Source organism: Hippichthys cyanospilos, chromosome 16 (assembly GCF_059441005.1).
Source record: "Hippichthys cyanospilos isolate Australia breed blue-spotted pipefish chromosome 16, RoL_Hcya_1.0, whole genome shotgun sequence".
Classification (NCBI taxonomy): Eukaryota; Metazoa; Chordata; class Actinopteri; order Syngnathiformes; family Syngnathidae; genus Hippichthys; species Hippichthys cyanospilos.
Window position 1 is genome coordinate 16,084,218 of NC_142384.1, and position 25,642 is coordinate 16,109,859.

At 38.8% G+C, this 25,642-nt stretch overlaps 4 protein-coding genes across 5 annotated transcripts; 3 read left to right on the top strand and 1 right to left on the bottom strand.

Annotated features, from left to right (window-relative positions):
* The first annotated feature begins 68 nt into the window (after nucleotides 1-68).
* On the top strand, nucleotides 69-5,586 carry znf653 (zinc finger protein 653). Its single transcript, XM_088438098.1, has 10 exons — nucleotides 69-391; nucleotides 561-610; nucleotides 1,008-1,319; nucleotides 1,406-1,899; nucleotides 2,154-2,331; nucleotides 3,030-3,114; nucleotides 3,214-3,325; nucleotides 3,424-3,538; nucleotides 3,648-3,747; nucleotides 4,076-5,586. The coding sequence occupies exons 1-10, from the start codon at nucleotides 69-71 to the stop codon at nucleotides 4,251-4,253; spliced, it is 1,947 nt and encodes a 648-aa protein (XP_088294224.1). The 3' UTR covers nucleotides 4,254-5,586.
* Nucleotides 5,587-7,199: 1,613 nt separating this feature from the next.
* On the top strand, nucleotides 7,200-11,953 carry tspan34b (tetraspanin 34b). Its single transcript, XM_088438099.1, has 8 exons — nucleotides 7,200-7,381; nucleotides 8,634-8,714; nucleotides 9,342-9,557; nucleotides 10,066-10,140; nucleotides 10,204-10,311; nucleotides 10,378-10,512; nucleotides 11,021-11,113; nucleotides 11,548-11,953. The coding sequence occupies exons 2-8, from the start codon at nucleotides 8,658-8,660 to the stop codon at nucleotides 11,605-11,607; spliced, it is 744 nt and encodes a 247-aa protein (XP_088294225.1). The 5' UTR covers nucleotides 7,200-7,381; nucleotides 8,634-8,657; the 3' UTR covers nucleotides 11,608-11,953.
* An 818-nt stretch (nucleotides 11,954-12,771) lies between these two features.
* Nucleotides 12,772-22,177, top strand: LOC148410952 (tetratricopeptide repeat protein 39A). 2 transcript variants are annotated; one of them, XM_088436922.1, is made up of 18 exons: nucleotides 12,772-13,061; nucleotides 13,817-13,924; nucleotides 14,451-14,582; nucleotides 15,204-15,259; nucleotides 15,500-15,567; nucleotides 15,649-15,713; nucleotides 16,091-16,190; nucleotides 16,272-16,337; nucleotides 16,541-16,649; nucleotides 16,727-16,794; nucleotides 17,676-17,735; nucleotides 18,917-19,078; nucleotides 19,654-19,745; nucleotides 20,300-20,420; nucleotides 20,495-20,606; nucleotides 20,688-20,802; nucleotides 20,946-21,062; nucleotides 21,751-22,177. In XM_088436922.1, the coding sequence occupies exons 1-18, from the start codon at nucleotides 13,018-13,020 to the stop codon at nucleotides 21,857-21,859; spliced, it is 1,704 nt and encodes a 567-aa protein (XP_088293048.1). In that variant the 5' UTR covers nucleotides 12,772-13,017; the 3' UTR covers nucleotides 21,860-22,177. The 2 variants fall into 2 exon arrangements, with proteins under 2 accessions (XP_088293048.1, XP_088293049.1); XM_088436923.1 differs by lacking the exon at nucleotides 14,451-14,582.
* A 752-nt stretch (nucleotides 22,178-22,929) lies between these two features.
* Nucleotides 22,930-24,683, bottom strand: gadd45gip1 (growth arrest and DNA-damage-inducible, gamma interacting protein 1). The gene is made up of 2 exons (XM_088437435.1): nucleotides 24,272-24,683; nucleotides 22,930-23,370 (listed from the first exon to the last, which is right to left on the bottom strand). The coding sequence occupies exons 1-2, from the start codon at nucleotides 24,670-24,672 to the stop codon at nucleotides 23,079-23,081; spliced, it is 693 nt and encodes a 230-aa protein (XP_088293561.1). The 5' UTR covers nucleotides 24,673-24,683; the 3' UTR covers nucleotides 22,930-23,078.
* Nucleotides 24,684-25,642: the final 959 nt, after the last annotated feature.

A 25,642-nucleotide genomic window follows, 5' to 3' on the forward strand; every position in this document is an offset into this window, starting at 1 on the left:
GATGAATAGGCTTTTTTTTAAAGAAACGTTTATTTTAAGTACTTCCGGTTGATATCCAGCACTTCCGGATGTCAACAGTGTCAGCTGTTGTAAAGATGGCGCATAACCTGGCAGAATTGGATGTACCGATGGTTGTTGAACCGTCTCGGGACCGAGGGAAAGGCGTGTTAAGGCGATGCAGGGGGAGACCCAGGCTTACAGAATCAGACCGAGCGCAGCGACGCCTAGAATCCCGAAAGAAGTACGACATTCGGAGGGTTTATCTGGGGGAGTCGCACAAGCTGTGGAGTGAGCTCCGAAGGCGTACAAGTCTGAGTGATGCTGGGCTGGCGGCGTATTTAATCGTGCTTCATTCTACGTTTGGAGACAAATATCAACAGAAAAACTCAAAGTGAGCGCCTCTGATGTTTATTTTTAAACATTTATCAATGTCTATATTAACATTCTAACCAGTGCACAATAAGCTTGTGTGTTTTTACGGGTCTGTTTCTATATTAAGCTGTGATTTATTTAAGATAGACAATCATTCAAAGTAGAATAACGTTTTCTTTATCTTTCAGAAAAACGGTTATACCAGAGAGGCCAGTGGAGTCTGTGCAAGGTAGAAAAGGTTAGTTGTTTTAATTTTAGGTGATTGAAAAGACACCTTGCTCAAACTTCATTCATTTTTTTTGTCCTGTTCTCTTTAATGGAACTTTTCAGTGTGTTGTTGACAACCATGAATGTAATCCCGGTTTCTCACGTAACGTGTTATCAACTAAATTTAAATTATCTGGTGTCCCTGAGGTTGTTAATCTCCACGCTTTTATATCATTATAATTTTATGACCACTAAGGTTGAGGACTTGAGGTGTGACTAAATATCCTTGATCACACTTCGGAAATAATGCTGTCTAATAAATGTTTTCAATTGTTTGAGATGAGCACTCTTTTAGTGTTTTAAACCTCGATTGTCCGTCCCTTATCAAACGTTTGACTCTTCTTTGTCTTTTGCCTGTTGTTTACCAGTCAAGAGGGAGCGTGAGTCGAGTCTACATAGCCTGGTGTGTTGGTACCAAGAGCATTTACGTTCGTGCCCTCATGAGCCCCAACTCAGAGCTCTGGAGCCCCGGCCCAACTTCTCTACCGCTGCCATCTGGCAATGTGACTCTGACCATTCATTTGTGCAACACCTTTTCTCCCCGCTGCGGGTGGCGAGTGACTCTGAGCAGGAGGAGAGAGAAAACGAAGAAGGCGATGGTGAAAATGCTGCAAAAATAAACTTACTGGTGGCAAAAAGATTATCAAGCCGGAGGAAAAAAACAAATACTCTATTAAAAGGTGCATAATGAAAATGTATGTGGTGAATTACCAACTTCTCGAATTTCTTGACAATTTGTTTTTTTCCCCCTATCTACTTTGTGTAGATGTAGGAGAAACAACGGTTGTTTCTGAGGTTCAGCACACAACAAATGAGCAAGAAGACCCTGAAGCTCTACCACATGCAAGTGTGGAGACCTCCAATGATGCCTCCCTTTCTGTCCCACCTGTGTGGGAGATGGCGATGGGACTGGAACAACCACAAGACTCCCCAGAAGCGATGTTTCACCCCCTCACCTCAGAAGAGGGGACTGAGGAAGAGAGGCAAGACAAAAGTATAACAGAGAGACTTGGACAAGCACAAACAAAAGAAGCTGGCTGTGATTACGAGTGTGTTGTTGTGGGAACATCTTTAGTTGATAAACTGGGGAACGCTGATGGACACTTAAGAGATTCTGTTCCACCCTCTCAGCCGGAGCTGTTGGTCTCTTCGCCTGTTCAGGCACAAGAAAAAGGGGAACTATTTGACCCACACGCTTTGCAGACAGTGGTGGCTAACTGTGACATTCCTAACCAGCAGACGGCTTTAGAAGGTTCACAGGTCAGTACAGCATATATGTAATTGTGACTTAAAGGGGCTGTAGCATGATATTTAAATGCTTTCCATATAAATTACTTATGGCAACATAAGTAACAGCAACATATTCAACAGCTTGAATAACGGGGCCCAAAACAGGCGTTTTACTGACATTCAAATGCAACTTCTTTGGGGGAGCCAACTGTTGAGTGTGCAATAACGGAGCTTCACTGTATTTATTTAATCGGTCTGAGGGTGCACTTCCTTTTTATTCACAGCTAATTATCATAACCGGCCCCACCTATGAGACTTTCACATCTGATGGACTCGCTCTTAATATGGGTGCTGGTAATGTGGCGCAAGACACCTGCACAGTCGTCGGGGGTATCACCTACAACCAAGTTTGTGAGCCTGATTCAAAACTCCCAGCAACCGAAGATGAAGACTGCATGACGGGTGTGTTACAATGAGAAGTGACCGTCTAGATTTGCATTGTTTTCTTGGTAACCTGAAAATTGCAAGTTTGGTCTCAGTTCCCACAGTCCTGGCAAGTGTCCAACAGCAGGATGTTAAACGCCAAGTTTCACCAGACACAATTGCATTAAATCACATTTTTTTAAGAGTCTTGACAGTAAATCCCAGATATTGAAGTATTAAATTGATACTTGAGTACATTAAGGACAATAATTTCCAGACACAGTATTTAAGTACAGTATTACATTGATACTAAAGTATCTGGGATGGAATGGCTGGACTCTTAAAAAACATCACTGGCATTGATGTTGCCATTTTACACAGTAAAGCCTACTGGTTCTGCATACTTAGAATGCTGTCATGCAAGCAATGCTAATATTTTAGTAACTGTTGCTATGCTAAAATAGGCAAAATAGCAACTAAGGGTAACAAAAACTCTTAATGAAAGGATTTAATAGCAATTTAACAAGCTCATTTACATAAAAGTAGCAAATTTGAGCGGAGATAGCAGTAAGTTCTATTTATATGGGTTGTACATTTTGTTTTCAGTTAATTATCCAAATGCAATGGAACAAATGCTAACCTGAATACTAGAATGACTGCATTCATTGGAGAATTTCCTATTTGTGCTACTAAGCATTTGTCACATTTTGCTTTTCAATTGATTTCATTCTGTATAGAATTAAGTAACAAGCAGCTGTTACCACCCACTGCTGACACCCTGGAGCTAAGTAGCAGCCGCGAGCTGCAAAGGAGTCTGAGCAGGTATGTCGGTCGGGGATCCAAAACCCTGCAAAATAATTCAAAGTACAGATCTGTTGTAGACATTTAATAACATCATTTTATTCATCTATGTCATGCCAGGTCAAAGAGAAATAGGAGAGGCCCAGTTGTTGAGCCTGACGGTATGCTCAAGATGTTCCATTGTCCATATGAGGGCTGCAGTCAAGTGTATGTCGCCATTAGCAGCTTCCAGGTGAGGCAACCCATTTTATTCTTATTTTAATTTTTTAGCTTTCATGACATGCACTTTGTTCATCGCTCCTCTGCACGTTTTTTTTTTTTTTTTTTTAGAATCATGTGAACCTAGTTCACAGGAAAGGCAGGACCAAGGTTTGCCCACATCCAGGCTGTGGAAAAAAATTCTACCTCTCCAACCACCTCCATCGCCATATGATCATCCACTCAGGTGAGCTCATAACTTGCGGATTTTTATCAGTCATAAAATATGAATTTATTTTCATTGTATAGAATGTCATATTGCAAACACATTTTGAAAAGGCGCCGTTTCTCTCTAGGAGTGCGAGATTTCATCTGTGAGACGTGTGGGAAATCATTTAAGCGCAAGAATCACCTAGAAGTTCATAGGCGGACTCACACGGGAGAAACACCTTTACAGTAAGATGTTTATTATTGTCGTAACCCTTGGTTATAACCCTTACATAGTCTGATGGTAGTGTGAATGACACAGATCGGATTTCTTTCACGTGCGACCCAGGGCACTTGGATATGCGGTAGCAAATCTCGTACGTGTCCGATCTTTTGACGTGCAAGCAAGTCACATACAGGTCGCGTTTATTTGGAAACGTGAAAGACTTCACACAAGATTTCACCCAAAAATCGGAATTGAGCATCAAGCTCTGCAGTTTGAACCTCGCCTAACATTGCAAAAGTGAGGACATCGTGAGCATTTTTCTTTCCACTTTTAAACATGGTATTTCATTAGATGTGAAATCTGCGGCTACCAGTGTCGTCAACGTGCGTCCCTAAACTGGCACATGAAGAAACACACTCCAGAGGCCCACTACAACTACACCTGTGAGTTCTGCGACAAGCGCTTTGAGAAGTTGGACAGCGTTAAATTCCACAAGTTGAAGAGCCACCCAGAGAAGTTGTCCAGTTGAAGTCTTCACCTACTGGATAAAAGCAAGAAGATGTGTCCGTGTTTCGACTTCTTGTCTGGCTTAAATTACTCACACCGTAGCAAACTACCAGGTGGGAAGATGACAAGAAGGGAACTATCACCTAACCAAGGTAGTAATTCGGGCACATCCTCAAAACAACACGGCAAACACAAACAAAGACGCCGCAGCTCCGGCCGACGTGCTCAATGGGATACCGGCGGCGGAAAACAACCAAGGAACGGCAAACAAAAAAGCCGGAAACTGAAAACCACCACGCGAAAAGGTTCTGAGAGACAGTCTTCCTGATGTTACGAGCTTTATACACTCACCTGGTCACACGAGGGTCAATAATGACATTTGTCAGTATGCAACCTCGCCCTGCGCTTGCACGTACGGTTGGTGGTCATTCCGGGCTCGTAGAACACGAGTTCATATGTAACCATCGATTTATTGTGATTATCAAGATAGTAACAAAGTGGCAGCTGTGCAGGTCACAGCAAATTGCCCCAAGGCCCACAACTTGTAGCTCTTTCCTTCTATCCTGAATAGACTGCCCGCCCCTACAGCTGAAAAACATCCCCATAGCATGATGCTGCCACCACCATGCTTATTGTGGAAAAAGTTCTAACTTTTCTTTCAAGTTCATATTTAAGAACTCCGGTTCCTCGAGTGTGGTGTTCTTGTTTTTTATGTCTCTCTCGTAACACACCTGTTTCGAATGATCAGGGTCGTTATCAGGCTTCACAGAGCTTGTTGGTGCGCTGACTTTTTGGATCAAGTTGGTTGTAAGAAGGCGGCAGTGAAAACAGGCGGGAAGGACTCTGGAGAAACCCCTGCTTTATATCATTAACGGCAACCAGCTTTTGCAATTCCAGAGCAGAATATGAATATTGATGTGGTAGTCAGTAAGGTTATGTTTCCTATTAGGAAACAATATAGATGTTGAGTTGTATTTTGCACATAATGTCATGTTGAACACCAGTGTCATTCTTCATCGATGAAGACTTAACACCATTATAAAAGATGTGTTTTGTGAGTATTCAAATATAATGTATTAAGATAAAATGCTTTAGGTAATAGCGAAAATCTGTGAAGATATCGGGGCATACACAAAACGCGTCTTTTATTGACTAAGCAAGTGATGTGAGTGTTTCTTCAGAAAATGTCCGTGACCCCATTTATTTTCCATTTACAATACTGCATAACTTTCTCAGGAAGTATTTGTGTGTCTATTTGCGATGTTTTACTGTACAGTGTGTGTTTTTATTTTCGAAGCAAATGCACTTTTTCTTCCTTGTCAGTCCTGATGAGTCATTAAAGGATGTGCCCCCCATTCATACTGAAGCATTATTTGCCTAGCATCGGTGGTTAATAACGTGCAACATGCCTCTTACATAATTCGCTAGCTCAAGTGTTTGTGTGGGTCAAGTGTGGGTGCGGACAAACGACATGGCACATAGTCATCCAGTGACTGATCCCGAACCTTTCACTGTTGGTGACATTCAACAAGGCTTAAGATGTTTGTGTTAACGTCAAGAGTTTTGGGAATACCGCCTGCATGTGTTGTTTGCTTTTCCCGCCCCACTTATAAACGACAAGTATATCAAATCGCTGGTGACGAAGCAATCGATTAGTTTTCCTCATACATTAACCAGTGATGTATTTTTCAGTTCAGTCTAAATTTCCATTAAAAATAATTTGTGCTCCAAATAGTCCAAAAATTGTATTCTGATTAGCAGCAGAATGTACCATGGGATGTATAAAAATGAGTAGATTTTACTGCTTAATTTATATTTGATAAAGGCAACATTAAGCAGAATACTTAATGGGGTGGGGTATGACCGTAGGGAAAAGGCTGTTTTTCTTTTGTTTTGCCATCTTTTTTTTTTCCTCTCAGCAACTTTGATGCACTTGTTTTTTTTGTTTTTTTTTCAGTTTTAGACTTACCTGTAACCTGTACATACACTGTAAAACATGGCTAGCATTTGTGGAAAGCTACTTAATATTCCTAAAATGAGGATTGGCATCTCTTTTGTTTATTTCAGCCACTTTGATGCACTTGCTTTTTTTTTTTTTTTTTTTTTTTACAGTTTTAAACTAACCTGTAACCTGTATAAACGTAAAGTAGTTAGAATTTGTTGATAGCTGACATATTGCTAAAATAAGGATTTGCATCTTTTTTCAAATTTCAGCCACTTTTAACCACCTGTAACCTATAGAACACTGTAAAAAGTAGTTAGCATTTGTTGAAAGCTGATTAATATGGATAAAATAAGGATTGGCTTTTGCTTTTATTTCAGCCTCTTTGCTGCAATTTTTTTTAGTTTTAGACTAACCTGTAACCTGCATAAACACTGTAAAAAGTAGTTAGCAATTTTTGAAAGCTGATTTATGTTGCTAAAATAAGGATTGGCATATTTTTTTTATTTGAGCCATTTTGATGGACTTTTTTTTTTAACTTTCAGACGAACCTATAATCTGCATAAACACTGTAAAACGTAGTTTGCATTTGTTGATTTATATTGCTTTTTTGTTAAAGTTTAAAAGGGTACAGTTTTAGGTATGCATTTTTTTATAGATAATAATCTTATTTATAGTTGGCGAGGCGAGCGGGGGGAACGTGAGAGGTTTTTTTTCTTTCCTGGGGGGATTTATTTGCGAAATATAATTGAGAAACACTGGTTGAGACTAATGGGGGCACATAGAACATATTATTGTGAAGCAAAAATAAAACTTGACTCCTCTTTTAAAAATCTTTGCCTTCAAAAATGTCAAGTAAAATTTCCACCCAGGTGATCCCGCAGCCTCCTCCCCCAGGGGTAAAAAAAGCAGCAGTCCCGCTCCATGGTGATGTGTTACTCAGCAGCCTTGGTCACGCCTACCTCCCCCTCCCTCCTTAACCCTGCGCTACTTACAAATAAACTGGCTGCTTTAAAATAGCCGCTGAAACGCATCTGACGTTTATAGATGTAACGAGGTTACATGCAACAAACGAAGTTTTTTTTTTTTTAAGAGAATAATTTAACCTTAAGAGTCTTCTCTCACTGTTTCCATCATTGGAGTCAAGAAGGAGATTCCCTCTAGGAGACCCAAGCTCAGAGCACTCTCTTGGATTATTTTCCTCAGAGGTAAGCATGACTTGAATCCGTTTGCATTGTGTTCATTTTATTTGATTTGTTATTATGTCTACAACCAGCAGAATCATCTCAACACTCTTTTGATGAGCATTTGCACAGGATGGATTCGACTTATTTGCATGTGTATACTGCTTTAATTTGCATCGGATCATAATTCAAAAAGTAGTACAATTGAACAAGGGGAATACAGGCAGTCTGTGCATCCAGACCACTAACCCGTGACCTCCAAATTTATGATTAACTTCAAGTAGGACCAGCGGGCTCGCTGAGCTGACGGGCGCTTTCCGATTTTTGTTTCATTATTTATTCTCGTGCGTTGGGGCAATTACAAAGAGTGAGCCGGCACCGACACAAAAATGGAGGAAGTAATAGAAAGGACAACACACACAAAGAAAGCCTTTTAGCATTGTCGGTAAGAAGAACAATTCGGCTCACAAAAGCCCATCTGGGAGGTCACCACAAGCAAAGAGGTCATCTTGTAACCACTTTTGTAATAGACACGGGAAGGGAGGTCACCAGCCACAAAAGATATTGAAAAGAAGATCTTGTTTGTTGATGGTTTCAAACAAGAATTCCTCATTGCGTCCAATACAGTTAAAAAAACAGGATTACATCCCAGCAAAATGATCAAAGGGTTAAGGCAAGATTTTGCGCATTTTTTGAAAAGGTGGGGCTCATATGCGAAAAATGACACATCTGAAGATGCTTTTTTTTTCAAGGGACAGTTTAAAAAAGGTCCAAATTCCTGACTGACGCAAAGTAATAGCACAGGTCCAATCACTTAGTTTATGTTGCTTGAGTAACTTATTTTCACAGTACTTTTCACAGTACTTTTCCTGAAAATCACCAGATAAATTTCCTTCTCGGTTTAATTGTAAACCAAACAAAGGCGCCAGGCAAACGCACGTAAGACGATACGTGCTTGTTGAATGTCAAGTGGATGAATTGAAAAGCCCGATGTTTGAGTAGCAAAGGTTATTATGTTCATATTGGATAAAGGACGGTTGGGGGGGGGGCAGGTGTATTTTGTATTTCGAGCCACACCCCCGCTCCAAACTCCCACTTGAAAGAGCCCACAGTCTCTTTAATGTGCCAAACGCCAAGTGTAAAACACACAGAAAAAATGTTAACGCCATGAATGAGTAACACAAAAATGGTTGAATCATTCAAGTAGTTGCAAATCGCTAACAGCGAAGCCATTTTTGTGACGTTAGCCAACATCTTTTCTCTTTCATTTCTGCAGGCTGGTCAACTCCTTGAAACCAAAATGGGATGCTTTGGATTCCTTAAATGTATGATGATTCTTTTCAATGGGATTATCTTTGTAAGTGGATGCTTTTAATTCTTCAAGACAAATGTGAAGTAAATGCTCTGTATCTAATTGAATCCACAAATGTAATGACTATAATTTATGAATGCATCACATGTACCTAAGTCCCAATTGAATCACTGGTTAAATACCGAGGGAGAAAAACATGTCAAAGCGTAGTTTTCATACTTTATTTACTTAACTGTGCTCACACACAGACACAGTCACATATATAAGCTATAAATGCAAACACCAGCTGGAATACATACAATTAAGAATTCTTTTGAACCTATGTTTAATTAAATCTACTACAAAGACGAGTTATATGCCTTAGGGTTGTTCATGTTCAAACTGATGGATAGTAATAATCACCCTTTTTATATTAGATGCTTGCAATAAATCAACCCTGTGTTACATCGCACTCATAAAGCATTTGGGAACTGAGGACACTAATTGTTGAAGTATTGTAGGTACGACGAAGCCATTTTGTTTTAATATGCAGAAAGTCACTTGGTCTTACTGTAAAAGAGATAGCTTGGATTGCAGCATACGTTGGTCCAAAACCTGTATGTACCATGCAACATAAAGTTTGTTCTCACAGAGGACAATAAAAGGTGACCCTAAAATTTGACTGCCCTTCAGGTGGCGGGTATTGCAATCCTGGGTCTTGGCATCTGGGTGAAAGTGGACAAAAACTCCATCCTGGGCATTATTGGGACAATTGAAAACGCCCCTGCTGAGCTGGATCAGGTGCGCAATGTGGGCTACGTGCTGATTGGTATCGGAGCAGTTTTCGCCTTCATCGGTTTCCTCGGCTGTTGTGGGGCCATCAGAGAGAGCAAATGCATGCTAATGCTGGTAGGTGTTCGGATCCAGGTTGCAAAAAATTGCCACGCATTGCCATTGCGTGATGTCTTTATATAATTATTAATGACGTTAGGTCAATGATATATTATTATTATCTATTTTATACATACACAGTATGTTACGTAAATATGTTAGGTGTTATGTTTGGAGGAAACCAGGCACTGCTCGACACCAGACCGATACCACGCCTACGGTGAAGCGTGGTGGCGGATGCATCATGCTATGGGGATGTTTGTCAGCTGCAGGAACTGGCAGACTATTCAGGGTAGAAGGAAAAAATAAGAGCAGCAATATACAGATATCCTGGGTGAAAACCTGCTCCAGAGCGCTCATGATCTCAGACTGGGGCAAAGGTTAATTTTTCAGTGGGACAACAACTCGAAGCAGATATTTCTATTGGGATTTCTGTGAATGTCCTGGAGTGGCCCAGCCATAGCAAGACTTGAATCTGTAAATCCTTCGTCCGCATGACCAGTAACATTTCTATATCTCGCCATAGTTTTTCATCATAGTCCTGCTCATCTTCATCTTAGAGGTCGCAGGAGCTGTGGTGATATTGGTTTTCAGACCTTTGGTAAGTTGACATTTACAATCCTGCCCTGAATCTGGACACGCAAGTCATAAAATGTTTGTACAGGCCCATGAGATATTTGAAGCATTTGGCACAGCAGCGGTCACGAGCATCAAGAAAGCCTACGGGAGGAATACCGACGTCACTGGACTTTGGGATGCTACGATGAGCGCGGTGCGTATTACGGATCGTTTGTTCGACTCAGCCTTCCTTTAACATATTCTCTCTTTGTTTCCTCAGTTAAAATGTTGTGGAATCTACAACTCCTCAAACTTCATCGACTCTCCATATTATGTGGACAACAACAATCAGTACCCGCCTCCGTGCTGTCCAGATGCTAAACCTTGTAATCAAACTGCGATTGACAGTTTTAAGGTACGAGCTCTAATGAATATGTAAAACGCAAATGGAACATCCAGAACCAATCACAGAGTAAACAAACGAACGACCTTTCACACTCACAAAAACACCAAAGGACAGTTTGGAGACAATTTGGAAAAACACAGAGTAATCAGAAGAGAACCTATGTGGGCATGGGGAGAGCATGCAAACTACTCACCGGAAATTCATAAGCCAAATTGAAGTCCTTCATCCTCCCGCCCTAATTACTTTTTAAAACAAATACTATAGCTAGGTTACTTTTTTCAAGCAGAAATGAGCAAATTCCCTTAGTTACCTTTTCATGGTAACCGTGGTAACACTGGTCCTTGTATATGTTGAAGCGATCATGAAATGGCAGCCACCCTGCAAAACATTTGGGCCACCGAAAATATAAAAAAAAAAATAATAATAATAATATTTCTCACACACCGCACCTGACTATAATAAAGATACAAAAAAAATCATTCAACGTACTTTGACGTTGAGTCTGTATTTTTCTCAGCCCGTCCCAGGTTGCTTCGTAAAGTTCACGCAACTGATTGATAACAACTTGGTGGCGGTTGTTGCTGTGGCACTGGGAATTGCAGTAATTGAGGTATGAATTCTTCTCAAGTTTATTCAAAGCAGTATTTTTAAGTGCACCTCAAATCCACATTTTTCTTTCTCTAGTAAAGTACTAAGTTGAATTTATTGTTGTACTACATACATTGTGCTAAATGACACAACACATACACTATCCGTGCATTTACACATTGTAAAAATAATAATTATATATTTCATTACAGTACATACGTATAAATGCTTTTAAAAAATGCTAAAATTTATTTAAAGTAGGCCTGCATATCATGGTTATTTAAACATTAAAATGAATCATTGTTGGATTAATCAGTAAATCATATAAAATGATCAAATAAAACAGGTGAATATTTTGATAACTATAAATCCGCGTAAATGTTAAACACTAAAATAATCATTATTATTAGCTATTCTATTTGCTTTTCTTACCAAGTGTGTGTGTTTTCTCCACAGTTAAGTGCCATGACAGTTTCCATGACTCTTTTCTGCAAGGTTGCTTCAAGGTCAGCCTGACAGTAAAAGTTGACAGCTCCAGAAAAATCGTTCTATTAGTTCTAATTGCCATATTCCCTATTTATATATTTGTACAGAAATGTTTAATCTCCTTAATCAGAAGGTACAGGACGACATGATCAACCAATTTTATACCAGAGAAATCCGTGAATAAATCATGAATCGACGGAAGTGCAATTGCATGCCAGTGATTATTTAATGCGACAAAAGCCAGAAATACAGCTGATGTATTGTAATAATGAAAGAGAGGTTACATTTATGTTCAAGATATAGCAATATTAAAATGAAATTGTGTGTTGTATTCAACCTGATCTATTGTTCAATAAAAGGAACATGTAACAGCGTACTGTGTACCAGAACAGCTGGTGTGGAAATTAAGTGTTCAATTCTGGAATTACTCTGGCTGTAAATTAAAAAGTGTGAATCTATTACTACGTTTAAAATGTGTTAAACATACAGTGCCACAAAAATATAAATGTAAACCTGAATAGCTGTAACTGAATAACATTTCCATCAATTTCTTTTAGTTTCTATATTTTATTACTGGATAAAAAGATTGACTTTTATTATTATTATTATTATTATTATTATTATTATTATTATTATATTTTTTATTTTATTTATAGATAACAAGGGGATAGAACTAGAAGTTGTAAAATCCTTCCTACTCATTTGAACATATACGGTAATTGTAGTCACAAATAATAAGAATTGATCCTTTCTTTCGGTCATTTCGCTGAAATTTATGTTTGTAAATTCAATTTTTGATCGATCAATATGAAAATTACAGTGCAGGTATGTTTCCGTTGAATAATGTGGCATGATTAAAATGTCAAAAAAAAGTTTAATTTGCATCGAACGTGTTATTTAAAACGTAATTATTTTTTTTAATGAGCCTATAAGTACTTGGTATTGATGTCATTTAGTTAGTAACGATCGATAATCAAAATCTCCGTCACCGCACAACTCGATTGAGTTCTCAGTTAGCCTGATTGACTCGCGCATGCGCAGGTACGCCGCGCAAGTTGCTTATTGGCCACCCGGTTCGACCAGACTTTGATGGACGTGACGTCATTGCACACACTTGGCTCCTCCGTGCTCTCCTCCCACTTCATTTACCTTCCTCAAAGAGTGTGTGTGTGTGTGTGTGTGTGTCGATGGAAGCGGAGAAGGAGTTTTAGTGCGTCACTCTTCATTTTCGCACACACCGCCGAATACCTGTACTCACTTTTCAAGTTCATACAGAATAAACAGGAAACCGAGGGAATAAATGCCAACGTTCGGACTGCGTTCAGACCCGATCGGGATCTTGGTTTTAAGGTGAAAGATTAAAGTGGTCAATGCGTCTTGCTGGGTTCTGGTGTGTGAGAACTGCACAGGCCCTCGCAGGTGGGGCAACTGAGAGACAACATGTCCAACGTGTCCAATGGAAAAGACGAGAATGCCGCTCACAAGTGAGTATTCAACCCAATAATATGCAATATTCTTAAAGGCTCGACTTTTTTTTACTTTTGTGGTGTAGTCGTGGTATTTTGAAAAAAAAAAAAAAAACTGCAATCACAAAACGTTGTGTACTGTTTACTTTTCAGTGCATTTTTATTTCTTACCACGCGTGTCTTGCAAACTTAATCTTAGAAATCACTTTAAAAATGTGCTTTTGCCTCCAAAGATTTGCGCGTGTTGCCGTATGTTCGTCGTGAGACTCGGTGCAGTGACCACGTGACTACTGTACTAATTGTACTGTTTTTTTTTTAAGCCCTACTTCTGTAATCAGTCATCGCTTCTAATTGCGTATGAATAGTAATTAAATAAACGTAACCGTTGAAAGCTATGTATGCCATGTAATAATAATATTGGTAAATAAACAACATAAAATATATACATAATCATTAAAAAAAAAAAAAACTTTACTGGAACTACTATCAGGAAATGCCAGGCTCTTATATATCACTTCAAGGAAACAAAAAGGATCTGGCACTTAAAAAAGTAAAGCTTTTAGTCACTCCCAGTTTAAGTCCGCTGTCCACTAAATGAAAATTAAACATTCCATTTGTGTTTAATATCACTTAGCTGTTCAAACAAACAACATTTTTGTCACAATGTCCTCTTGCTTAAAAGAGGCAAGAGGCCGGTGAGTCAAAAATGAGTCAAAAGCAAGTTAAATTCAAAATATCCCTTCTCACGTCTCACTTCTTTTTGTATATTCTAGCAATTCGCCCCAGATGACGCTCGAGGAGAGCCTGGATGAGTGTATGGAAGCGCTGGATCTTTTTCTGAACAATCGCTTCAACGAGAGTCTGGAGAGGCTGCATTCAAAGTAAAACAAAAAAAAGATTTAGATTTTTTGGGTTTCTAACCTCGGGTCGGGAATCACTTACGCGTCCATAGGGGTCCATAACTTTGATAACGCGGAGAAGAGTGAAGCAATGCGTATTGTTAAACGACTGGCAATAATATTCTCCAGGATATGATGTGTTTGCCCAAGCTGACGCCCGAGGTCTGACTGATTCAACAGCCAAAGAACGGCAGCCCCGCTAAATAAACATGAAGCTGCGAAATAGTAACAGTCGTGCATATAAATATACAGCAAAGTTACTTTTGCTATTATTGCGTATTTAAAATCTTTGTACGTCTAAAAATTCTATATGTATGGATAGGGCGGATGCCGCTGAACATTTTGAGGGGTTGAAAGTAAATATATTTATTTTTGAGGATGTTATGACCCTTTCAAAGACCAAGATGGGTGATAAGAAGGTCAGGCTAGTAAAAAAAAAAAAAAAATCCCTGGACACCCAGGGGTTAAATAGAATATTTTGTCTCCTGTCGTTCTCTGTTTTGGGTAGAGTGGATGAGAGTATGTACCACGCGCTCATCTATGCCACCATCTTGGAAATGCAGGCCATGATGACTTTCCAGCACGATGACATATGCAGTGCTGGTGCGACCATGAAAAGTGCTCAGGATCTGTGTCAGAGGTGTGTTTTTTTTTCCCTCAATTTGAAACACAATCATCTCTCGCGCCTCAGTGAATTGTGGATTTTTTTTTAATGCACCGCAGCACTCCCACGCTCAGCCCTAATACACAATTTTGTCTGTATGAAGGCATTTTTGCTTAAAACTAAACTGCTTTTTTGCATATGGCGCTATATAAGGACGTTAGGCAAAAACCAGGGGGGGTGGGGTGTGGCCAAATACAACAGAGACGACCTTTCATGCGAAAATGGGCGGGGGGAGGAGGAGGAGGGGTGTTTACAGAATGCAGAGTGACCTGGCATGCAGAAATGCCAATGTCCACGAAGGGAACGCTACGGCGAAAAACGAAGGATTACTGTAATCTACGTAAACAAATTTCCATTTTAAGGGCGGATCAAACAATTTGACTGCACTTTTATCCTGGAGTCATTCTAATTCTGTCATCGTTTATAAAAAGCAAATGACAAAAGTGCATTTATTTATTGCTCCAGCCATGTTACTGCTCGCACTGCTATTAAGAATACTTGTTACTATCAAGTATACAGTTGTATTGTTAGCGGTTGATATTCTATGATACGTACAGTACACACAGTATTTACGTTGGCATGGTAACCTTGTTTCAGGTTTCGTCGTAAATCTTCAAATTTAGGGAAGCCAACAGGAGAGCCGCTCACTGAAGGTAAATGTTACATTATTTTTTTTTAAGCGATATTTTTTTATACTTACTGACAATACTACGTTTTTTGCTTGACTCAGGGTTTTGACAGCCAAATACACTTTGTACAAATTTCACAATGTAATGACCACCAAAGTATTTTGTCTTTATCCTCCATGGATTTCCTCCATTTTTTAAGTTTAATACATATTCATTGATTCCAATTGGGATTGAAATTGTTGATGTTCTTCCATGCATGTGCAGAGCAGCTCCATGCTGAATTGTGTTTTGCAGAATGTCAACTCCAAAGAGCCGCACTCACCTTCTTACAGGTATTCCAAGATGATACAGTGCAAAAATTTATTCTAGTTATCCTTTATAGCAAAATGCCAACACATAAAATGTCTTTGCAGGATGAGAACATGGTGAGTTTTATCAAAGGTGGGATCAAAGTACGAAACAGTTACCTGATTTACAAGTAAGTAACCCAACATGGAGTACATACAGTAGGGTAATGTCAAATTAAGTTTGTATAGCGCAACCAAACTATGAACTCTACAATGGGTCACGAAATATTTGAAACGATAATTTAAGGTCTAATTCTAGTTCAATCGCAAATTGATCAATGCCATAGACGATTATCTAACGGTATCGAAGATCTTGGTTTTCACTGACACGTTGTCAGAACATCAAGTCAAGCCGTCGTATCAAACTATCTTCCTAGTTTGTGTAGAAGTCTAGTTTCCGAGTCTAGTTTCCCAGGTTTCGTTTCTGATGCTTGCTGTGGTTACATTGGATTTCCGTGTATGAACATTTTCTAATTTTTGCTCTGATTTTGTGAACTCAATCTTCCAGAGACTTGCATTCCTATGTAAAATCTCAAACCTGTTTTAAAGGACCTAGCCACAATCACTTAGAGGGTGGGATTTCTTTTGGAATAGGAGCTTTTAACTTGGTATGAATTCACTACACTACACTTCATTACTACGTTTGTATTATCCAACTCACTTTTTTCTTTTCTTTTTTATTTTTTTAGACACTCTCTTTATTTCCCCCACGTATACTGAAATTGTTGGAGTTTGCGGGCTTTTCAGGAGATAAGGTACGTTACTGGTGTATTCCAGCATTTTTTTTTTCCTATCATAAATTATGCCTCAACTCTCATTTGTGATGGATGAATGTACTATGTGTGTGTATATATATATGTATAAGTATATATATATATATATATATATATATATATGTATATATATGTATATATATGTATATGTGTGTGTGTGATCTCATTCACATAATTTTTTTAAGGATTACGGTTTGTCCTTGCTCGATGACGGTGCAACGGCGTTAAATCTGCGCTCCATGCTGTGTGCCCTGCTACTGCTTTGTTACTACACCTTTCTCACGTTCATACTAGGTAAGGCTCGTCTCCGTACACGCCCCTTTTTTCTGCTGAGCGATCCGTGAGAAATTTCACGTCGCCTCCCCTCACAGGAACGGGTGAGGGACATGTGGTGGAAGCTGAAAGATTGCTGAAAATATTTAGGCTACGCTATCCCCGGGTGAGTACATCGCAAAATTCCAAAGAATTGCCCAAAGCCAAAAGAAAAAAAACACAAACAAAATAATCCTATATTTTCTTTATTGTAAAATAATAAAAATATTAACTCTTGATTTTTTTTACAGCTGTGAAAAAAGTCTTTCCAGATTGTAGAGATCAAAAAGCAACATCTATATCTCTACCAATATTTCCTCATAGATCAATGAATCGTGTTGATTTAAAAATCTTGATTTTTTTTTTTCGTGGTTATATAGAGGCGAATCAAAATTTCACAGAATTTGCGACTTGATCTTCCACACCCTAATTCAACTTAATTTGAGCATAATGACATCAATTTTCCTTTTTATTTCACAACCTGTTCACCTCCACGTGACTTGTCAACCACTGCGTCTGCTCCACCTACAGCACACATGCCCGCCCATGTGCCCATCCCGCAGAACACTCTTACCACACTCTTTACCAAAACATGAGAACGTCATTAACTCATTCAGTGCCATGGAGGAGAAATCTCGTCTTTTAAAATAGCAATAATATTTCATAAAATTCTGGTCAAATACATTTTTTAATGGAGAGGAGCTGACACCCTTGATTAATGCTTAGCTAATATAAGCCAATTGAGCACTGTAGTACTAACTGTCACCATTGGATGGCAGTGTACAACACAGCTGTTGCCATCATGTAAGCGCAACTGAAGAATGGAAGTCAATCTATCAATGAAAGATGAGTAAAAATGCAAAATCCTCAAGAGGTTTCCTTTTACAATAACGCTTGGCACTGAAATAGTTAAATTCATGGAAGAAAAAAGTAGAATAACTACCACCAGGCCATCTTCTGCTGGTGGATGAGCGGTAATAAACAAATCTTTTTTTTTTTTTTGCACAGGGAGCAGTATTCCTCTTCTTTGCTGGCAGAGCAGAGGAGATGAAAGGAAACATCGATGAGGTGTGTGTATGCTTTCGTTATTAAAATCTTCCAAGAAGAGTTCTGGAAAGAAACAATGCCGTAGTCATTTCCTGTTCTTGTTCATTTCCTGCGTGGCAAAGAACCTGCCGTTGTCACAACTGTTGCGTTATGTTATCCAGCCGTTTGCCGCGGCATGAGGTGCACATGTTCTAATGAGAAGTTTTATCAAAATATCGGTCTTTTCAAAGGACAAGGTTTAGTATCGGTTGAACAAAGTGGGACGTTTGAGATGAGCGCCATGGTAGCCTCGTTCTGGATTCGGTTGTTGACTTTTTTGGGTTATGTGTAAACATGTTCTCCACATGCATGCACGGATTTTCTGCAACGCTAAAACATTCATATTTGGTTAATTTGAGACTCTTTGTAGGCATGAGTGTTTTAATGGCCGTATTTTCCACACTATAAGGCGCAACTAAAAGACTTGAATTTTTTTCAAAACCTACCAGTGCGCCTTATAATCCGGTGCGCCTTATGCAGCGCAAAAATTACAAATTTTTGGGTGATGAAAAAATAAAATAACTTCATCGCCATGTAATTTATTCAATTTTTACCTCTGCATTTCAGTTATGAATGTATTTTTGCAATTAAAATGTTTACAACACCCTGTTTGAAATTTTTGTATGCTATATTCGCGCCAATTTTTAAGGAATTTATATGTGGTCAAGGCGGCCTTTTGTAAAAGGAAGTGTGAGTTTATAAAATAAAAAATAATAATTTTTGGTTTCAATTTGATTAAAAAGAGTTTAATATGTATTTGAATCATAATTAGACTCTTTTTATCTCTTGATTTGTCTTGACATTGGTCCTCATGCTTCAGATAGTACAAAAATAAAACGTCTGTTTATTCACTTTGGGAGTGAACAATGTTGTGAGAAGACTTATATACTATTAATGTAGTTTGACTACTTATCTGATTGTTTTTTGACAATCCCTTTAGCGCAGCTCCATCTAGTGGATGCGCAATGCAATCCTAGCCACTACCGTAGCTTCTATTCTATGCGCCTTATAATGCAGTGCGCCTTACAGTGTGGAAAATACGGAACTTGCATTGTGAGCTGCTGCACGCATCTTTAGGCTAACATGAATGTTTTATTAAGTCAAATGCAACATGGCGTTTTTGTGTTTTGCATGTCCTTATGGTTGTGTGTCTGTGTCACCAGGCGGTGTCTCTATTTGAAGATGGCTGCAAGGCCCAGCAAGCATGGAAGCAGTTCCACCACATGTGCTACTGGGAGCTGATGTGGTGCTTCACCTATAAACGAGCATGGAAGATGGCCTACTTCTACGCCGACCTACTGAGCAAGGAAAGCCGCTGGTCCAAGGTACGCATTGGAAAGGTTTCGTTATGATTGTGTTATTTCTTGCAGTGTGCACACTGATCGGCTGTCATAGTGTTTTAAATCAGCGGTTCTCAAAGTGGGGTCTGCGGGCCCCCGGGGGTCCGTGGCCTGACTGCATGGGGTCGGTGAAATATTTGGTTTTTTTTTTTCATAAAAACATATTTTTGTTAACTTCATTTGATTTTATATTAAATATCGAATGTATGCATGACTCTTCAAAAAAGAAATCTATTTAACCAGTTGAATAAATATTTTTAAAAAATGCAATAATTTTGTTGTCAAATAGACCCATGTATTCCACATCATCATCAAAGCTTGATTATTTCGTCTCTAAATTGGGCAAATTCTCAAGCAGAAGGCATGAAAATTGACGACCCTGTAAAAGTTTACGAGCCAACGAATGGTCAATTTAACTTTAATTAAATGTCCAGACGGCGCCTTGAATAAAAGTAAAGCGTGACGCATTCTTTGTTGGTGACTTGCGATAGTCATTTTCACATCAAGAGGGATGTACTGTATTTATATATTTCTGGTAGAATCCCGTTTGTTTTTCCTAGGCTATGTACATCTACATGAAAGCCGCTTATCTCAGCATGCTGCCAAAGGAAGAGGAACGTCCCTTTGGAGAGGACGAGGTGGATCTCTTCAGGTTAGTGATTACCAACCAGGCGCCCTTTGGTTTTAGGGTGTCAACACAGAAATTTCTATTTGCGTGTTGCCGTTGAAAGGATTAATGTAAAAACCGGGGGAAATGCATGATAAAACATCGGGTTTTCAATATGTCCAAAATTGTCAATATTTCCCATTTTGAGTGGCAGTAAATGAGCCCGACATGGGCTAAATTTGACGCCTATAGGGTGTACCTCTCGAAGCAAGCATTTAGAAGAGACGGCGCCGTGGCATATTCACAGTCGTCATGTTTTGACAATCTATGAAATATTTTAGCCTCCTCGTCGTTTTTTTGCATGCTTTTCCTTTGATTTCGCGCATCAAAAACATCAATAAGAGTCGGGTCAATCAGAATATCGTAAACCATGTTGTTCCTGGGTTTTTTTTTTGGAGTTAAAGGATATTTTTGTAAAAATCTGAATGGCTAATCCTGACCAGTCTACTCAGTTTTTCTTGTGAGATGGAAGATCTCAAGTGGTTATTAGTGATTTGTTCTCTTTGGGCCGTCCCTGTTCGAACCCATCGTCCATTCAGACAAGTGCCTGCCTTCAAGCAGAAGATAGCAGGGAAGTCTCCCCCCACAGAGAAATTTGCCATCCGCAAAGCCCGCCGTTACAAGGCCCACGGCCCAGTCAGGCTAGCAGTGCCAGTGCTGGTAAGACTTCTGAAAACCATAATCTGGAAGCCACACCAAAAGAGCCTTTTCATGTATCCAATGTTTGATTACAGGAGATGATGTACATGTGGAATGGTTTTAGTATGATCAAAAAACGACCAGAGCTGACTGAAGGCATGATCCAGACGCTAGCGGAGGCCGAGCGCACTCTTTTGGAGTCTCCAGGTGCTCGGACGCCCCCTTCGTCGAAGCGTAAGGCAAAAGACGGAACGTGACGTCCACGCTGTTTGTCTTGCGCGTCCGTAGAGAACGAGTATTCACTGGATGACCGTTGTGTAATCCACCTGCTGAAAGGAATGTGTTTGAAAAACCAGGGGCTCCTCCAGGGGGCCGAGGAATGCTTTCACAAAGTCTGTTCAAGGTGAGCGCTTGTTATATTGCTTAAAAGAAAATCTTTGGATTTTCAAGGCTGCGTGTGGGCGTTTGCTGCACTTTTTAAAGGGTTAAGTAATCTAAAATGCAGCTGTCTTTTTTTCTTTTTTTTTTTTATTATTATTTGTTCAGTGAGAAGAAGCTTAGGTTTGACCACTACCTCATTCCCAACTCCATGGTGGAGCTTAGTCTCCTCTACATTGACCAGGGCAGGAAAGACGAGGCCATCAAACTGCTCCACAAGGCAAAGTAAGTGACTGCCATTTAACGGTTAGCGTTTTTAGGATAATGCTCGATGAGAATTTGAGAAACTTATGTTAACTTATAAATTATTATCTACATTATATGCATACTTGTACTTTTGTATTTGATTTATTGTCCTGAAGGGGAATCACAAATAAAAGTACACAGTTTTGTTTCTTAATCCTATTTTTTATACTAAATATATATGAACTTTTTTTTATCTTTTTTTTTTTTTACCTGTATTCAAGCATTGTTAATGTTCAAACTAAACAATACAGTGGCTAATACAGTATAAAAATAAAGTCTTTAAATACTAAAATATTTAATTATTTGACTTTTTGGCGATCTCTCAGTAATCTGATCAGTAATTTTTAGTTGCGTTTATTAAAAGTTTCGCTAAATAATTCTCGTATCTTATTTCCAACCTGGATAGCGCTTGCTTTAGTTTTTCTGTTCACTTCCACAGTTCCGTGACAGAACACTAGAGGGCGACCTCCGCCTGTCACGTTGAGTTGAATGCAAAGCTACAATAATGAACCAAAGAGGCGTTCTAGGGTTAAAAACAACGAGATTGCACTTAATGGTAGTTGAATGAAATTTACGACAGGCCATAAACGTCATCTCTTGTGAGACATGAAGTAAAGTGATGTTAAACAATTTCCCCACACTTAATCATCCTTCTTTTGATTTCTAGACACAACTATAAAGAATACTCTATGGAATCTCGTACACAGTTCAGGATCCATGCTGCTCTAGCCAAACTCAAAGCTGATTCTGTCGACGTGGACCAAACTCAGCCGTAGGGAGATTTTTTTTTTTTAATCCCTGGAGACACTCAACTGCTGTCGTGTGGCACTTCCACGGTTTTAGCCAATGCCCGGTTTTATACTTCTATCCATTTTCATCAAGTAAATGCTGGGTTTGTTTTCAAGTTGTTGTTTTTTTTTTAATTAGATGAGGGGAATGCCAGAATGGTATCAGCGGGGGAAAAGTGTTCTATAGTTTTGAAGAGAACTCCACTTTTATATAGGAATACAAATTTGTGTATAAAAACATTTCATTGTATGGACCATGTTTACATAATTTGCCTCAAATGTTGATTAAAGTCACTCTAAATGATATTCACAGTAACCGCATTATTTCTGTGGACTAAAAGAAGTATACTACACTGACAAAACCTTAAGTCAAAATTTAAAATCGAGATTTTAAATAAACAAACATGCAAGAATCCTTTGAAAATAATTATTGTTTCAGGAAAAGATAAGATCATAAAACAAATGTTATGTTCAGGTTCTTCAATTTAATTATTGAAAAAACTTAGATTCTCCCCCATACTGGAATGGTTTGACCCAACTTCTCATGTGCCTCCACTCGTTACCTGTCAAGTTCATGATATTTTCGTGAACACATCTTTACTATGATCCCAAAAGAGGACACTTTAAGTTGAATATTTTTTTGCGGACAAATATTTAGTTATAATTATTAACTTTTTAGAACAGGTCTAACACTGCGTTGATTATTTTTTGGGGGGGACAAATATTTAAGTTAATGATTTAATTTTGTGAACAGATCTCTACTGTTGAATATTTTTACGTGGGCAAATATTACTTGTACTAATAAATAAAAACTACTTTGCTGAAAAGATATTTAACGGGGTACATCACTGAAAAAAAGGTTGAGAACCACTGGGTTAGCTAGTTACTATTTTTCAATTTATTGTACTAATGAATTGGGTTATTTATGATGAAATGCTCAGGCACACTTTGACAATAACCAGCAAACTTGGATCTATCTTTTTTGGTGTTGAATTTTCACAATCACTTACGCCGTTACTTAATATTGCACTCCATACTTTTTTTTAAAATAAAATGGATTCTGTACAGAAATATTTATTATAATGACAGTTCAAAACAGAAGTTCATCTTTTCAAAGCAATCGTGGATGGCATTAAAAAAGAAAAGTGAGCTCATTAGGTATACAGCCTACATTTATTCATTACCTCTATAGCGACTGAGTCCAAGTTTACGAAGAGGCAACAGGAGGAGTGACAGGAACTTGCGCCTGCTCTTCTCTCAGTCTACGTTTCATTAGTTTCTTCTTTTTCTTCTCTTCTTTCTCAATTTCGGCAACCATTTCCAAGAATTTTGAGCTGCGGGGGTCCACCGAGTAGCCAAAACGTTCCCTGGCCTCAGCCAGCAACTTGTCGCGGCGCGCCTTCTCCTCTTTTAGCTTCTGTTTAGCTTCACGCTTCTCTCTGCGCCAGTCGGCAATCAGCTTGGGCATTTTGGCCATGTTTTCCGCGATCAGCCTCTCCCTGCGACAGGAATAGAAATGAACGATATAACAGATGCGACTTCAGCCCATGGTTTGATTGACGGTCGAGCGCACTGGCTCATTTTAGTAAGTATATCAACTAATAGATGAATGCTCATCGCATTTTGTTAACCTTATCCTTCACACACAAAATGTGTAAAAAAAAACCCGTCTTAAATAGGTGATATGATTCAAATTGCATCACTTTCTGACATTATGTACACACAAAGGGCACCATTGAATAGGTTTAATTTATCCTTTTGAACATTTATAATCAACGTTAAATAATACTTTTTCTGTATTTATCTTTAATATAAAACTTTCATGATGCTAAGAAATTCAGTCTATCATTTGAGCAGTACATAACTTGTATAATCCTGGATGGGTATGTTTGTACTTACAAAAAAATGTGTTCAAAAATTGTATTTAAAAAATGTACTCAACTCATTAAGCCATTAAAGCAGCATTTTTTTCAATTCTCTTTCACCCTCTCAGGCTTACATGAACTTTTACTACTTGTTCTTAAAAATATTTTGAATCTAAAAAACGACTCATTTAATACTGTATAAGCAGGGGTGATTGTTGAAAATTTGCGACGCCTGTTTTAAAAACATCCTCCACTTGCTGGCGACTGTCGATGACGTCAAATGTGACATCTGATGTCATTTTCAGTCGACAGCAAATAGGAAAAAAAATCATAATTTTGCATTAAAAATAGTAAACAAATGACACAATATAATTTTTATGACTGAAAAGGCTGTCAAGTAGCCCTGTAATTTAGTGTCCCCTGTATGAATACATTGGCGGGCTGAACAGGCATTTAATGCATTTATGCTTTTAATAATTCGGCGTTCAAATATAATTTTGATACAGGCATAGCTACGTTAGCATTATTTACTCACTTCGCGAGGCGTTTTTCAGTCTCTTCCTTTTGCTGGGCTGCGATATTCTCCAACATGACCTCTAAAGTGGGATGCCACTCATTTTCCTCCGCGATGATCTTGTCCAGCTCTTCGTGATTTGGCCACAGCGATGCGGGGTCGATACCGGACGCCGAGCCGTAGCGACCGTACAGCTTCCTATCGTGTTTGCTCGTTTTCTGCCACTCCGGCGTCTTCTCGCCGCTCTTGTCTGGAATATAAGGATCGCGAAGATTCAGTTTCAGAGGCTTGGGGTTATACGATGCCGTCTGTAGTACAATCCCACTCGGGTAGCTGGTAGAATGAAGAGGTTTGGTTGCAGAAACTCCCTTGAATGTGTTACAAATCAACAGCGTCCTCCTGCACAGCACGGAAGCAGCCATTTTCCTCCAAACCTCACGAAGGACCCCTCCTGATAGGTGGCGTTCGAAGTGCCTGCTTCAGTACACGACAGTCCTGACATTTGAATTTAATTAAATGATTAAAATGAAATACTGTACAGATATTGAGGGTTACTAAATTGATGAATTGGCTCATGAAATATTGTGGAAGAACGCATTTATATTCCAATAAACTGGATGACACGGATGACCTCAAAGAAAATACTTTTTTTTTTTTGTCATGTGAAGTTTAATTGCAATAAAATAATAATTTTATTTTAATGTTTCAGGCGCTTTGATGCAATTGGTTATGTATTTATATTTTTTTTTTCAGTTTTAGACTTGGCAAAATATAATTGCTCCCAGAAGGGCTGGGCTTTACTTCTGTGCTAAAGGTACAATGTTTCAAAACTACTAATACAGTAGAAAGAATGAACACATGCATAAATGACAAGTTATAAAATATAGATTTGTAAGCTTTTTAAAAGATAATGAATGGGAGAGAGTGATTAAGAGTGTAATCAATTTGGGAAAAGACACTTAAGATCTTAGGAAAAGACTAGTAAGTATAAGAAAGTGACAAAATGTCAGGCCTTCCCTCTTGGAAAAGTGATTTGGCCTGTCAAAAAAACAAAAAAACTGCCATATAATTTTGCTTGAATCCCCAAGCCTTAAGGGCTGGATTAAATCATCAAGCTTTTACAGTTTCCTCATTCTGGAAGAAAACAAAGTCCTGTAAATCAGAAGGGTTTGGAGCACAGTGTGATGGGTTGAGGTGAAGTCTTGTGATGTTAACAGGTCAAATGATGCTGTAAGGAGAGAGCGTTTAACTCAAACTTTATGTTTTGGATTAAAAAAAAATCTAACTGAATATGTGAGTTCAACATGGTTGTTTTTTTTCCTCTGCTCCACTTCTTTCAGATGCCACCAGGCTAAAACTTTGATCTGCTCATAGCGACGCAGCTGTCATCGC